At 44.2% G+C, this 15,118-nt stretch overlaps 1 protein-coding gene across 3 annotated transcripts in view; it reads right to left on the reverse strand.

Annotated features, from left to right (window-relative positions):
• ADAMTSL1 (ADAMTS like 1) overlaps positions 1 to 15,118 on the reverse strand; it is a 1,109,873-nt gene that overhangs the window by 87,634 nt on the left and 1,007,121 nt on the right. For all 3 annotated transcript variants that reach the window (XM_061425212.1, XM_061425211.1, XM_061425213.1), the window contains 2 exons: positions 11,238 to 11,417; positions 6,880 to 7,014 (listed from right to left, as the gene is read on the reverse strand). In XM_061425212.1, the coding sequence (XP_061281196.1) occupies positions 6,880 to 7,014; positions 11,238 to 11,417 (315 nt within the window). The remainder of the gene's footprint in view (positions 1 to 6,879; positions 7,015 to 11,237; positions 11,418 to 15,118) is intronic.

Below are 15,118 nucleotides of genomic sequence, written 5' to 3' on the forward strand. Positions count from 1 at the left end.
CCTTCTCCAGGGGATCTTCCCAGCCCAGGGATCAAACTCAGGTCTCCTGCATTGCAGGCGGATTCTTTACCGGCTGAGCCACAAGGGAAGCCCAAGAATACTGGAGTGGGTAGCCTATCCCTTCTCCAGCAGATCTTCCTGACCCAGGAATCGAACCGGGGTCTACTGCATTGCAGGCAGATTCTTTTCCAACTGAGATATCAGGGAAGAACCTAGTTATTCCTGTAACAGTTCCTCAAATGCTTTTGGTTTTATTGCTTCAAAACCTCTGCTGGTTACTCTGCCTGGAATGCTCTGGAATTCCTTTGTCTGAAATGCCCTTTCTTCACTTGGACAACTTCCACCAACTCTCCCAAACTCAGCCCAAATATCCCCTCCTCAGAGAAACCTTGTCTACAGCTCAGACCAGGGGTGCTATCCTATCACAGGCCCCGCAAAGCACCCAGTTCTTCCCTCTTTTATCATAGTTTTCTTAACTTGAATTACTGTCTTCATCACTAGAATTCAAACTAACACATAACATGCTCTCAACAAATACTGAATAAATGAGTTAAGTACATCTATCTGTGAAATACTGTCTTCTTTAGGCCCTGAATTACTTTCTTCTTGGTAAATCACAAGACATGAGAAAAGGCTTGTGTAGAGTGGCTCTCTGTGGGGCTGGCATGACATGACTTCCAGCAGAGATGCCATAGGAGTCTCTCTGACTGGGCATTGGAGCTTACTCGTTCACAAAGGACCAAACCTTATGTATAAGAAATTCTAACAGGTTCCCAGGACCTAAAGAAGGTATGAGCAAAGGTATGAACCGCTGTTCTTAAGCCACGTAAAACATATGTTGTTATTGTGTCACTGGAGGCATCTAATTCAGACAAAAATCCCGGGACTTTATAATAAAAGTCTCTCTCTTTTCAGGCCCTCCTGTAAGTTATGTTTCTTTTCTGTAAAACTATAAAATCAAACTTTTAGAAGAAAATACCTTGAGACCTTGGAGTAGGTAAATATTTTTAAATATAACACCAAAAGAACCATCTATAAAAGAAAAATACTAAGCTGAACTTCATCAATATTTAAATCTTCTTTCCTTTGAAAGACACTAAAAGACTGAAAAGACAGCCATGGACAGAAATCATATTTCTGATAAAAGACACATATCCAATATATAAAAAGAGCTCTCAATACTCAATAATAGTTAAATAAAAAAAACTCAAAAAAAAAAAACCAGGGCAAAATTAAAGAGACATTTTACCTAAGAAGAAATCAGGATGGCAAATATGCACATAAAAAGCTCAATACTATCAGTCATTAGGAAAAGACAAATTAAAACTACAAGAAGAAACTACTATACACTTAGTAGAATGTCTAAAATTAAAATGGCCAAGTATACTGTCTGCCTGCAATGTAGGAGACCTGGGTTTGATCCCTGGGTCGGGAAGATCCCCTGGAGAAGGGAATGGCTACCCACTCCAGTATTCTTGCTTGGAGAAGTCCATGGACAGAGGAGCCTGGCAGGCTATATAGTCCATGGGGTTGTGAAGAGTCAGAAAGAACTGAGTGACTCTCACATACTGTGTGTAGGTGAGGATATGGAGAACTGGAACCATCATACACCTCTGATAGCAATGTAAAGTAGGCAACCACTCTGGAAAACAGTGTGGCTATTTCTTAAAATGTTAAACTTGACTGACTATTAAAATAACACAGCCATTTTACTCTCAAGTATTTAATCAAGAGAAATGAAAGCATGTGTCCATACAAAGACTAGCCCTTTAATACATTTAGCAGCTTCATTTGTAATACCCAGAAATGGGAAATTACCATTCTCCTCCCACAGGTGAGTGGTTGAACAAGCTGCAGTGCATTTGTACAATGGTAGCTAATCAACAATAGAAGGAAATGTGCTATTGATGTAAGTTACAATGTGGGTGAATGTCCAGATAATTTTCCTGAGTGAAAGAAGCCAAATTCCCTACAGTATGATTCCTTTTTATTTTTTTTTAAATAACAATCTAATCTATACTGATAGCAGATGAGTAGTGATTTGGGGTCAGGTAGGGGTGTGAAGGAACAGTTACAAAGGGGCACAAGGTAACTTTAGAGAATGATGAATATGATCATTATGTTGCTTTTGGTGATGGCTTCATAGGTGCATCCATATATCAAAACATCAAATTTTTGACTTTATATATGTATCACTTATTATATGTCAATGATCTCTCAAAAAGGCTATAAAGAACTTATATGTCACACCCCAATATTCATAGCATTATTATTTACAATTGACAAGACATGGAAGCAACCTAAGTGTCCCTCAACAGATGAATGGATAAAGAAAATGATGTATGTCTATACAATGGAATATTAGCCAGCCACAAAGAAGAATGCATTTTTGCCATTTGCAACAACATGTATGGGCCTGGAGGACACTATGCTTAGTGAAATGGGTCAAAGACAAATACTGTATGTTATCTCTTACAAACATGAATATAATAAAACAGACTCACAGATACAAAGAACAAACTAGTGGTTACCAATTGGGAGAGAGTGCAGGGGAGGGACAAGACAGGAGTAGGGGATTATAGGTGGCGCTAGTGGTAAAGAACCCGCCTTCTAGTGCAGGGGACAAAAGAGACCTGCGTTCATCCCTGGGTTCGGAAGATCCCCTGGGGGAGGAAATAGCAACCTATTCCAGTATTCTTGCCTGGAGAAATCTTTCCAGGCAAAGATTCTTGCCTGGAAAATTCCATGGACTGAGGAACCTGGTGGGCTACAGTCCACGGAGTTGCAAAGAGTCGGACACAACTGAGCAACTTCACGTACACACGTATCCCCTGGAGAAGGAAATAGCAACCCACTCCAGTATTCTTGCCTGGAGAATCCCATGGATAGAAGAGTCTGCCAGGCTACAATTCATGGGGTCTCAGGAGTCAGATACAACTTAGTGACTAAACCACCACCAGGGGATTAAGAGTTACAAATTACTATGTATAAACACCATTAAGTGAAATATGTTACGAGCAGTACTTAGAGTACAGTTTCATTTTAGATAAAACTAATGTATATATTCATGACTAGGAAAAAGATACTTGTGTTGGTTACTTCTGGGCTAGGTAATTATAGATGATGCTCATTTTCTTCTTTTTTCTTCTATTTTTTAATTGCTCTACAATGAAGATGTATCACAGTTATAATAAAAACTCCAACAAAAGTTAGTTTTCAAAAAATATCAATGCTAATGCCCTATAAATGATACTGTGAGGAATAATTAGTCTTGGGCCTTAGTGGCCAAAAGAAATTTTAACAGAATGCTGCAAAAGGGTTTAGGTGCTGTGGGGAGGCCTGAGACGCTGTTGCTCTGAAAATAGAACCCTGTGGCCTACTGCTTGGGTCTGGACCACCTCAGGGGTGGCTGGGGTGCTGGCCTTGCCTCCCACAGCAGCTGGTGCTTTAGGCCTCCCTGCACAAAGAACAGCTGGAAAATGAGGACAAAAAAATTAGCATCTGCCTCGCCTGGGACAAGGAATTCAGTTAGACTGGGTCAACTCTGCTCGGCCGAGCCTCCGCTGGACATTTTCCATGTCTGGGTCAGACAGCAAAGAGTGTGAGGGTGGCGAGGGACCCACTCATCTGAAGACTTCATTTACAGCTATAGAAAGTGAGGCTCAAATGAGCCCACGGCCACTCAAACGACATTCCTTCTTGAAAGCTGTAACAGTGGCTTGAAGTGAAATCAATGCTGTACTATCTGAAAACCAAAACAGCCATTTCTGGAGTGGACTCACCCTCTGGGAATCTTAACACTCAAACTGTTATGGAGAAGAGTTGATGCTGACATATGGCTTTAAAACCCTCAAATCTCCCTTCTCCCCTTCCTCTCATGAAAACACAAGAATCCAGCCCAAGAGTTACTGTCCCTGAGTCACAGAACCATGGAGTTCTTTGAAACTGTTGCAGCAGATTGTATTTGGGAGAAATACATACACATGAATCTCCACATTCACTTGCTACGATGGGGTTAGCAAATGCTTTTATCCTATATATCAATCGCCACATGCTTGGTTGGAATGTTAAAACGAATTCCAAGGCAGAGCCTGAACTGAGTGAGTGTCATGATTGATTAGGGGTGTCTTGGCTGTGGAAGGGGTGATTAACAAATATCTTTACCACTTATTTCCATCCTGATCTAGAAAATCTGTTACCCTCAACCTAGTGTTTCTTCATTAAATCTCTCCCACTATTGATTACTCACTCTTACAAAATGTCAGATTAATTATTTCAAATATTACGTTAACTACATCATCTTCTTACTTAAAAAAATCTCTAAAGATCTCTCATTTCTTACATAGAAAATTTACCCCCCTATATCTGATAATTAAACTGTTAGTAGCTCAGTTGTGTCTGAATCTTTGCGACCCCATGGACTGTGGCCCACCAGGCTCCTCTGTCCATGGAATTCTCCAGGCAAGAATACTGCAGTGAGTTACCATTCCCTTCTCCAGGGGATCTTCCCAACTCAGGATCAAACCTGGGTCTCCTGTATCACAGGCAGATTCTTTACCATCTGAGCCACCAGGGAAGCCCCTAATAATTAAGGTTCTCCATAATTTGATGCTATGTATAACTCTGAGCAACCCTTCACAGAATATCCTCTCTGGCCTCTGTCTTATTTCCTATATCCAGAATACACACTATGGTCAGAAAGAGCCACCAACAGGAGCTAGGGATGGGAGCTAGATCAAAGCGGAACATATGGGCAAACAGATCATGCTGAGTCACTAGCCAGGGAGGCCTACGACGGACGGGAGGCTGTTAGAACGCTTGTGGTAAGGGTTGGAGTCACACCTGTATGGACAAGCTCTGGCTGAGGCTTGCTCCCTGTGAAGGCCTAGTTTCTATCCCAGTTGAGCTGCCTTAAAGCAGTGGGGTCTTACAGCTGTTCCTGAACAGACACCTGATGCACATCCCACACACTTTAATCTCTGGGTTCATGGCATCTTCCTCACCTCAGGGCCTGTTTTCTTCCCTTTGTGTCTATTTGAATCCCCACCCCCATCCTTCAGTGCTCAGCATCAAAACAGAACAATGAGGCTCTGGCCTGTCTCCAGCGACCTGTTTCTTAGGTCCTGATACCTGACACCATTCCCTGACTCATCTCCACAACTTCACGTGGCTCTCTCCTAGTTCCATGGTATTCCCAAGTCCATATTGCTTATATGGACTTGATTGCATTCAGGGACTTTATGGATACTGCCTCTGAGATCTATTCAGGTGGAGTGGTCTGAATGTGAACGAGGACATTAAGGTGTCTCTTAACCATTAGATTTAAATACCAGTCTAAGGTAACAAAGCACCATAAACTAGGAATGGAATTCAGCAGCTTAAAGCACAATAAATTCTTATTGCCCATGGCTAAAATGACACAAAATATTATTCCAGAATAAGGGAGAAAGAAAGTAAAGCTATCATGGAAAAATATGAGGTTAACTTTTCCAGCATGCTTAATGGCACCTGAGTAATCCAAGAGTTATTGAACTTGAAAATAAGCAATTGCTGCACACTCCGCTAATGACTGGGCAATGATAGTAAGTTATGACACTCTCTCATGGTGATGAACCTAAAATAAAAGTATACAATGCACACATTTAATCTGGAATAAATTTATCATTCATAATGCCAAAATAAAAAAAAGAAGCAGGTTTAAATGCCTATGAATTCTGATCAAAGTGACGTGGAAAAAACTCAATACCAAGTTTGTTATGAGAAACAGAATAGGGCTACTCATTACCATATCTATGTTTTAGTTTTATCCAGATCAGAAACAGAAACACCAGAAGCTTTTGCCATCTGCCTGTATGCATTCTTTGCTAATTTTAGATGTTAACAAAAAACTAAAGGTAATCTTTCTGTGCTATAACCCTAAAGATACCAAGCCTTGTGGCCATGCTGATAAGTTATGATCAATATTATTGAGAAACCACTGGCTTCCTATCCCCTGTTAGCTGGCACAGAGAAGAGTAGAGGAAATTTCAACACTGAGTCAAGGGAAGAATTCTAGCTGCCATGACCAACATCTGGGGCCAAATACAATTAGCATGAAGACTTTTTCCATTCTGTAGGCCTATTTTTCCCAGGCCTTTGAAGACAAAAGAATTCTTTTCCATCTTGACCATATCTAGGGGTCATTCTGGGGGTGGAGGTTGCTCTGGCATCCCCATGGCTCTGGAGTGAGGGGTCCAGAACGTGGATGCCCTAGAGCAAGTTTCTGCTACAAGAAGGTGTCAGCCTCATGGGCAATAACTGGGTGTAGGCTCCCAATGACAGATGACAGGGAAGGTGCCCCTGGTGGAGCTACTGAAACACTTGCCTTGAGGAGTCTTTCTGGCTTGTTTTTAGGCCCTACCTACAAAACGAGGTTTATATAGATTGCCTGGATTAAGGCAGGTACTGATACTGCCGTTTTCTCATTGAAAGCTGGTTATAGCTCTGTTGAGGTAAGAAGAGGTCATGGAGGAGCACTGGGATACAGCCGGTGATGGGGAGAAGAGATGCAGGAGCTGTTTTTCACTGCTGTGTCTGTTCTCTAAGTCCAGCACCATCAGTCTGACTGAGAGGATCTGGACTGTGGCACCAGCCCAAGAGGATTCAGAGAGGAGCCCTTTCGGACTCTGGCCAGGCTCAGGTCCAAACTAAGAACTGAATTCACCTCATATGGAAAGTCAGCCAAGTTTCCACTGGTAAATCTGGATTCTGTACACAATTTAGTGATTTCCTGTTGGCCACCCCCCACTGCTGCCTCCCTCCCACCTGCAAGCAGTCACCCATCCATAAATCCTGTCCAGCCCTGGATTTCTGCCCAGTGTTCCAGAGGGTTGGACTCACCAAGGAGAGCGGAATTCCCAGGATCCAGGACCAGCTGTGTTCCCAGTGGAGACGTCAGCACCGAAGGAAGGTTCAGTCCAGTGGCTGAGAGCAGGGCCCTGATGTCGTCCAACTGTGTGGGGACGTGGGGGGGCTCTGTGAGAAGGAGGATGGGGCATCAGGCAGGTTAAAGCATAAAGGCTGTGCTAAGGGGACAGGGAGAGGCAGCCATGCATGGAAGTGTGTCCATGTGTAAGGCAGGTGTTACTATTTTTACCTCTAACATCACTTTGCCTAGAGAGAAGGTGTTCCCATCAAGGTGAGACTGAATTTCAAACATAATACTTGATGTCCGAAACTGTACAGTCAGTGATAAGAATCAGGCATGTTGCTTTCTGGAGTTCCTTCCTTACTGTATACCACTTTCTACCACAGGTGCTCTATAAACATAGCTAATTGAAAGTATATTATAAAGACACTTTGAAAAAGCCAAAGCTTCTTCAGAACTATATGCCAAGTCCTGTGCTAAAATAATTTTCATTCCTTGTTTCATTTAACTCTTAAAATGACCTTTAGAGGGAGGAACTTTGTTATTGTCCCCACAGGCAGGGGTAAGTCACAGGAATTTCTTATTTCTAAAGATCTTGTGAGTGGCTTTTTTTCTGGGAAGGAAGGGGTACAGTTGTGAGGCTAGGGATTCACTTTGTGATCTGGATTTTTTATGTCTAAGTAAGACCAGAGAAGCAGTTCAGGGATGATGTGTTAGTCAAAATCTTGTAATGAGTCAGGGCTGATGTAACCAGGAATTAGTTAACCAGAGCTAAAAGTGACAGAAAGGGAAGCACAGTGGCTTGCTTATTAATTTCCTTGAGCAAATAAAGAGGCAAGCAGCTGTTGAACGCAGTGGTAGGATGATCTCAGATTCTGCTGAGAAAGAAGCAGGACTCTGCTCCCCGCTCTTCCCGAGTCTCCTGGCGCACTGCAATTCACACTCCAACGCCAACTCCCACCTTTTTCTCTAGAGCACTTGTTGGAGTGGAAGGAGAAGCAGAAAGGTTGTCCTTGTAATTGATGGCCATTTCAGCAGTGTTCAGAGAGGGCCTGCTGTGTGCTTGTCACCGTGTTCAGTACTTGTTAGAAATGGTAAATAAGGAAGTCACAGTGGGGCCTGGATCCACTTCAGAAACACGCCTTCTGTCTACTCTGCCTTTGACTGCAAAGACCATCACGTACAGAAAGCAGTGATAAGCTTACATATTTATATATAAAAATTCAATATTATAAAGACATTATATATAGTCTATATAATTTGAAAATATTCTTTATGTAGTATAGGGTAAAAACATTGTGGTTGGATTCAGAAACTCAATTTGAGCCATGGCTGTTTCATTCACTAATTTGGGCAAGTCACAATCCCTTTAAGCTTTAGTTCCTTCATCTAAAAATGATTTTTAAAAAAGTCAACCCTCATCATTTCCAAGGTCTCTTTCTACTTTGATATACCATGGTTTTAGGAATTGATACTGATATTTTTTCAAAGTTAGACTCTCTTTCTCTCATCCTTTTTAATATTCTTTCAAATATATTGAAATTGAATACTGAGGGAAATGGAGTTCCCCCAATAATACAGAAATGGAGTATTCCTTCAAGAGTATTATAATTAAGAAGGCTTTGCTTATTTATTAATAGCCAAAAGGAGAGGTTATGGCCCATCTTTATTTTTTTTTAATTTTATTTTATTTTTAAAATTTACAATATTGTATTGGTTTTGCCAAATATCGAAATGAATCCACCACAGGTATACCTGTGTTCCCCATCCTGAACCCTCCTCCCTCCTCCCTCCCCATACCCTCCCTCTGGTCGTCCAAGTGCACCAGCCCCAAGCATCCAGTATCGTGCATCTTTAAACCCGTTGATCTTTCTGGGCCAAATGTCAGCCCTTCCTAATGTCCTTACAGCTTCCGTCATAGTTTACTTCTTCAGGGAATGTCCAGCTAATCTTTTGAGGGAAACCGTCAATTCCCCAAGGACAGAAGTCACCTCTTGTGTTTATCCTAAAGCTCCACATGGGACTCAGTGGAAGCACTTAATGAACAGCCATTCAGTGGCTATATGAACCCACGGATGAAAGTCGGCCTCATGACAATTCAATCCTCCACAATACAGGTTAAGTCATGGGCCTCATGAAACCTCAGCTTCACACATGAAATCCCTCATTTAAACATTATGCCACATTTGGGGCTGATTAAAAAAAAAAGAGAAATACAACTCATATGTCCATAAAGTACCAAACATAATAGGAAATACCATTCCTATGTCCATAAAAACTAACAAACTTTGATGAATAAACAGGACTTCTAATTGAGGAAATTAAGAATCTAGTGTTTTTTTTTTCCATCCAGTTTGATTAAAATGGGAAGACTTCATGCTCTTCAAACTCCACATTCCTGGTTACACTGAATTAGCGTTGGAATGCTGCAGCTTTGGCTCCCAGAGCATACACACTTCATAGGCAGAGCTACATTAGCAGCCATGCTTCCTACACGTTCATCTCTGTTAGCAGAGGTGATCAGGAAGGTTACTAGAGAGGAAATCCCCACAGTAAGCACCATAACTCAGTGTGGGGCAACAGTCTGGGGCCCCAGGCTCCAGACGAGCAGCTCAGCCAGAAGAAACCCAACACAAAACAAATGACATCCTCCACGGAGCTGATTTTCTGTGGCTTCCTAATATGACTGGAGGTTTATGCAGCCACTGTTGAGATGAAGACCCACGTGGGTCTCTGTGAAATCTGAGTGGGCAGGGGTAGACTCTATGCTTTGCTATATCATCATTGGGGTGTGAAAATATGAGTAAAGTTTATTTACTTTCCCCTGTGGAAGGCCATAATATACGTATGTGCGGTATGTAATTATTCATATTTCTCATCTTCCCCCCTGCCCCAAGAATGATGCCTTTCTCTTAGTGAGATAACTAGCATACTTGCCCTAATAATTGCCTTTAAAAATTTTTTTTTTTGATGTGGACCATTTTTAAAGTCTTTCTTGAATTTGTTACAATATTGCTTCTGGTTTACATTTTGGTTTTTTGACTGCAAGGCATGTGGGATCTTAGGTCCCCGACCAGGGATCGAACCTGCACCCTCTGCACTGGAAGGTGAAGTCCTAAGCACTGGGCCATAAGGGAAGTCCCCTCTAATAACTGCCTTAAAAAAAAGACAAAAACAGGCTTCTCTATCCCCCTCGACCAATGCCCAGACTCTGCTGGGAAGAGAAGCAGAGAGTCTGAATCTCGGTGTAGATGCAACATGACTGAGTCCAGCCCTGGGCATCAGTAAGTGCTGGATGGCGTCCTGGCAATTGCTATTATTTTTAAATACCTATTTTATGCCAGGAACTGTGTTAGACTCTTTAATCAAGGGTTCTTGTGTCTGGTGGTGCTACTGTCTGAATGTTTGTGTCCCCCAAATTCATATGTTGAAATCCTAATCCCTTCAAGGTAATGATAAGAGGAGGTGGGGCCTTTGGGAGATGATTATGTCAGGAAGGCGGAGCCCTCATGATTGACATTAGGATCCTTATAACAGAGACCCCTGAGAGCTAGCTTGTCCCTTCTGCTATACGAGGGTGCAGTAAGAAGCCACCATTCTGCTGCCATGGAGAGGGCCTTCACCAGACTCTGACCACGAAGGCACTTGGATTCTAGACTTCCAGTCTCTAGACATGTGAGGAACAAACTTCTGTTGTCTAAAAGCCACTCGCGCTCAGTTGGTCAGTCCTGTCTGACTCTTTGCGACTCCATGGACCCCCCTTTCCATGCCACTCCCTTCTCCATATAAGTCACCCAATCTGTGGCTGTTCTGCTAGTGCAGCTGGACCGGACTAAGAAGGGGCCCACATGTGGACTTCGGTGGACTAGAGCATGAACTTCCTAATATTATATGAGAAATTTTGTACTTATGAATTTTTCCCAACAAGGTAGTCTATAGTTTTTGTCTGAATCCCAAAGCAGTCCTTAATATAGAAGGAGTTGAGAAAAACTGCCTGTTACCTCTATTTGTACCTCCCCTGCCTGCCCACGATGGGCAATCTTATTTTCTACACAGAGACTAGGATCTAAGGCTTAGCAAAGTTAAGTGATTCCCCAAGGTTACACAGTGAGTAAGTGGCAGACCCAGGGTCCTAGCTGACCTCTGCTTGGTTTGCTTGGCCCCTCGGTTTGTGTTCTCTCTGCTGGGAGGCCGTAAGGTGGGGAAAAGGGAAGGAATATTGATTTTACCTTCATGCATTTAATTGGATCAGGGGCAGGAGGAGGTGAGGGTGGGTCAGACAGTCACCCGAGTGGGGTCCACCAGGGTTGGTCAGCCTCATGGTGTTTACCTAGAATCAGGAGCTCGGTGCTCTCGGTTAGCTCCCCGTGCAGATTGGCCGCCCTGCAGGAGTACAGGCCCTGATCCAAGGAGGACACGGCTGTAAGCACCAAGGAGCCCTCGTGCAGAGAGGGAGGGGAGCCCAGTTTGCTTTTATTCCTGAACCAGGTGACTTCAGCTTCAGGCACACCTAGGAGGAAAAAAAAAAAGAAAAAAAAACATGCATCAGCCACCACATTCAGGTAACCTGGAGATATTTATAGCCTGTTGGTGGACCCGCCCCAGGGCTGCTCTGCAGGAAGCATCTGCCTGGGCGTCTTCTACGCTCCTTCGGCCAAACTAAACAGGTCTCTGACCTCTCAGCTGTCTTGAGATCTGTTGCCTTTAAAAGCTTCCAGAGATAAGGCAGGAAGAGAAATACTGGTTAAAAGAAGAGGAAGAGGGCAGCTGAGAAAGGCATTTGCCAGGGTGGAAGGAGGGAACCAAAAGCCTTTGGAGAAAACACCTAAGGATGAAATCTGTATATCAGTGAAAATGATTAACTTGACAACTAAATGAAACTAACCTAATGCAGAATAAGAGAAGGCAGACTCGAAACAGCATACACTGTATGACTTCATTTCTGAACGTAGAAAAGAAAAACTGGTAACATCAGTCTCTGTTGTCAGCAGTCAGAGTGGGGGGTTCCTCTGAGGGACTGGGATGGAAGGGAGGTGCTGTCACTGAGAGTGGGGACAAGGAACCTGGCTGCTGCTGCTGCTGCTAAGTCACTTCAGTCGTGTCCGACTCTGTGTGATCCCACAGACGGCAGCCACCAGGCTCCCCCGTCCCTGGAATTCTCCAGGCAAGAACACTGGAGTGGGTTGCCATTTCCTTCTCCAATGCATGACTTGGGGGCTATGTTCGGTAGGCTTGGGATCTTTACAATATATTCACTTTTCAGTATAAACATTATATACCTCAGTAGAAAGTTAAATGGGGTCCATGGGGTCACAAAGAGTTGGGCATGACTGAGCGAATGAACAACAAGAAAGTTAAAAGCTACAGAATATTAATGTATTCATGAACCAGACAAATGAAAGCTGGTAGATCCTTACCAGAGTTGGCACTCTATGTAGAAAACAAGCCTGTATTTTTTGAGGCCTAAGTATTTTCTTAGAAAAAGAGGAGATGGATCCATGGCATGAGGTTCATCACCACAGAAAAAGAGAGACCAAAAGGGAGTACTCTGCTCTGTCCTCAGTTCAAGTTTATTGTTGTGAGGGAGCTGGGGAGAGTGTGCACGTCTGACTGGGGTGGGGTTCCTGTCTTCGGAAGTCAGGCTCTGTCCTCAAGGACTGTTACGCACTCGGTGCTCGTGTCCTCTGCAAATTCATATGTTGGAGTCCTAACCACCCTCAGTGCGCTGTGGTAGGAGATGAGGTCTTGGAGATTTTTAGGTTTACATGGAGTCTTCCTGAAGGGAGTGTCCATTGTGATGGCAGCAGTGCCCTAATAAGAAGAGGCCCTCTCTTTCTCTTTCTTTTCCCTTCCCTGTTTCTCTCTCTTTCCCTCCCTCCATCATGAGAGGACACAGCAAGAAGATAGCTGTCTGCAAGCCAGGGAGAGAGTCCGCCTCAGGGACTGAATGGCCTGGCACCTTCATTTTGGAATTCTCAGCCTCCAGAACCATGAGAAACAAACTTCTGTGGTTTGAGCTGCACAATCTGTGGTATTTTGTTAGAGCAGCCTGAGTAGACTAAGACAAGGGAATGGCTTTCATTCCTGAGGAAGCAGCCCTGTGGGTGGCATGCTGGTCAGCAGTCCTCAGTTTAGGACAAGCCTGCTGAGATGGTGTGCATGGGAGGCTCCGCGGGAAGCCCAGCTCTAGTGAGCTGAGAGACAGGAACCCTGTGGCATTAATTCACAGTCTCCAGGGATTGGACAGCTCCGGTTTTGTACCTTCTAGCTTATTGACTCAGCTCACAATGTTTGCTCATGAAACTTGTGGACATGTATCCAGGGCATGTTTAGAAAGCCAAATCCAGGTAAATGGGGTCAAAACCCAGAACAGGCAGAGCCGGAACTTCAGTCCTGTGCTTTCTCAGAGCTGGGGATGGATTTTGCCCTTGGGGCAGGGGCAGCCTTACCCTGCGTGGGCAGCCTACAGTTGATAATGCAGACACCTTCATGGCATCACCTGTGTACCCACTGCTTGTCTCTGATGAATAAAATGTCCTCAGAGTCTACTCTGTAACAGCCAGCTCTCATCATGAGCCCTGGAGCACGTGCTGCTCCCGGATCCCAATGGCAGGCGGTGGGGCTGGGTGGGAGAGTGCTCTCCTCTTGCCTCATTAAAAATGAACTATTCTGTATGAATTCACTGGTGTCCTGGCTGCCTTGCTGCTTCAGGTATGGTTTCCAGTGGTGGAATGATAGCCTATGTGGGCAGCCCAAGTGTTTGGCCAATCTGTAGAGCTTTTCTCTCCCTGTCTATAAGGAAGAAGAGAGTGACTCTCTGGTCCTCTCTTTTCATCGTAGTGCAGATTACCCATAATTCAATGTGGATCCCTAGGGACTGGTGGACTGGCTGGAGGAAGGAGGCAGATCTGTTGAAAGAGGGGGAGACTTGGGTACCGCAGCCCTGATCCATCAGAGAGGGGCACACACTGTATACTTGATGCTCAGGTGCACGAGAGGGGCCAGGCTGGTATTATTCTCTAAACACACCTGGAGTAAAGATGCAGGTGAGAGGCAGAAAGGCTGATTTTTCATTGCAACACCACTAGGGAGAGCAAGAGCATCACGATGCCCGGCCATGCCAGCTTAGACTGTGGACCCTGAGCTCCGTTTTCACGTTGGGGAAAAAAAAAATTCCATAGCCTTCAGGAGAAAGCCTCTGGAAAATACGTTGAAAAAACACCCTCCACTCACCCACCCACATCACTTCTCTCTTGAAAATGCAAGGAAAAATGAGGTTCTACAAACCAACTTCTGCAAGTATTCACCCTTTTCCCCTCACTATAAACTGCTCACACATAGTACCTGTCAGTGGCACCTGCCTTGGAGGAGGTCTGTGGGCAGCAAGTGCACAGTCCCTGATAGGAACTGAGGCTGTTCTAGAGCGAGGAGGCAGAGTAAGAGGCATGGACTAGTGCGCTGTCAGTTCCACCAGCAGATGGTGGGGGTGAATGCTGTCTCCATGACGGTGCCCACAGGCCACGACTTGTGTGTCTCCAGGGCCAACATTGTGTTTCCATGGTCAGCTGCCACAGCCAGACTTGCTGCTCCACTATGTGACCTTCTTTGGTCAGGGTAGCCAGGGGGAGAGACAGGGATGGTGAGAAAGAGAAGGAGGAGGAGGGAGAGAGATGACCCAGGGACGGAGCCATTTCTCATGTTGCCAGGAAGTGGGTGTAAGCTTCTTCCATTCTTGTCATCACTCGTGGTCTCATGCCCTCATGAAATCAAGTCTGTTTAACAGGACAAAACAGAGTGTTTACCAATAGGGCTGAATCCCTCAACTGAGAGCAGGGGAGTTCATGGGAGAAATGGACATGTTCGGAATAATGAAGGTAGATGGAAGGGACCCCCAATCTCTGTAAAACTGGGACCACAGAGTGACAGCGGTGCGGAGGGAGCCACATGTCATAAGGATCATTCTGCGATAGGCAGATTGGCAAACCTCTCTTAGACTCATTCAAACACAGACCTGCATCAATAATTTACCAATGCTGCTGGTATCACATTTTGAAGGATTCCTGCCTGGGATTGTGTGCCTTAAAGAGAACGACACCAAAAAGATGCTTTGGAATGACAGCCAGCCCTGCCATGACTGATTGTGATGTATTACAAAGTTGGAACAAGGGGACAGGAAAAAAAAGAATTAGGCATCTTTTTTCTTTTTCTCTC

Source organism: Bos javanicus, chromosome 8 (genome assembly GCF_032452875.1).
Source record: "Bos javanicus breed banteng chromosome 8, ARS-OSU_banteng_1.0, whole genome shotgun sequence".
Classification (NCBI taxonomy): Eukaryota; Metazoa; Chordata; class Mammalia; order Artiodactyla; family Bovidae; genus Bos; species Bos javanicus.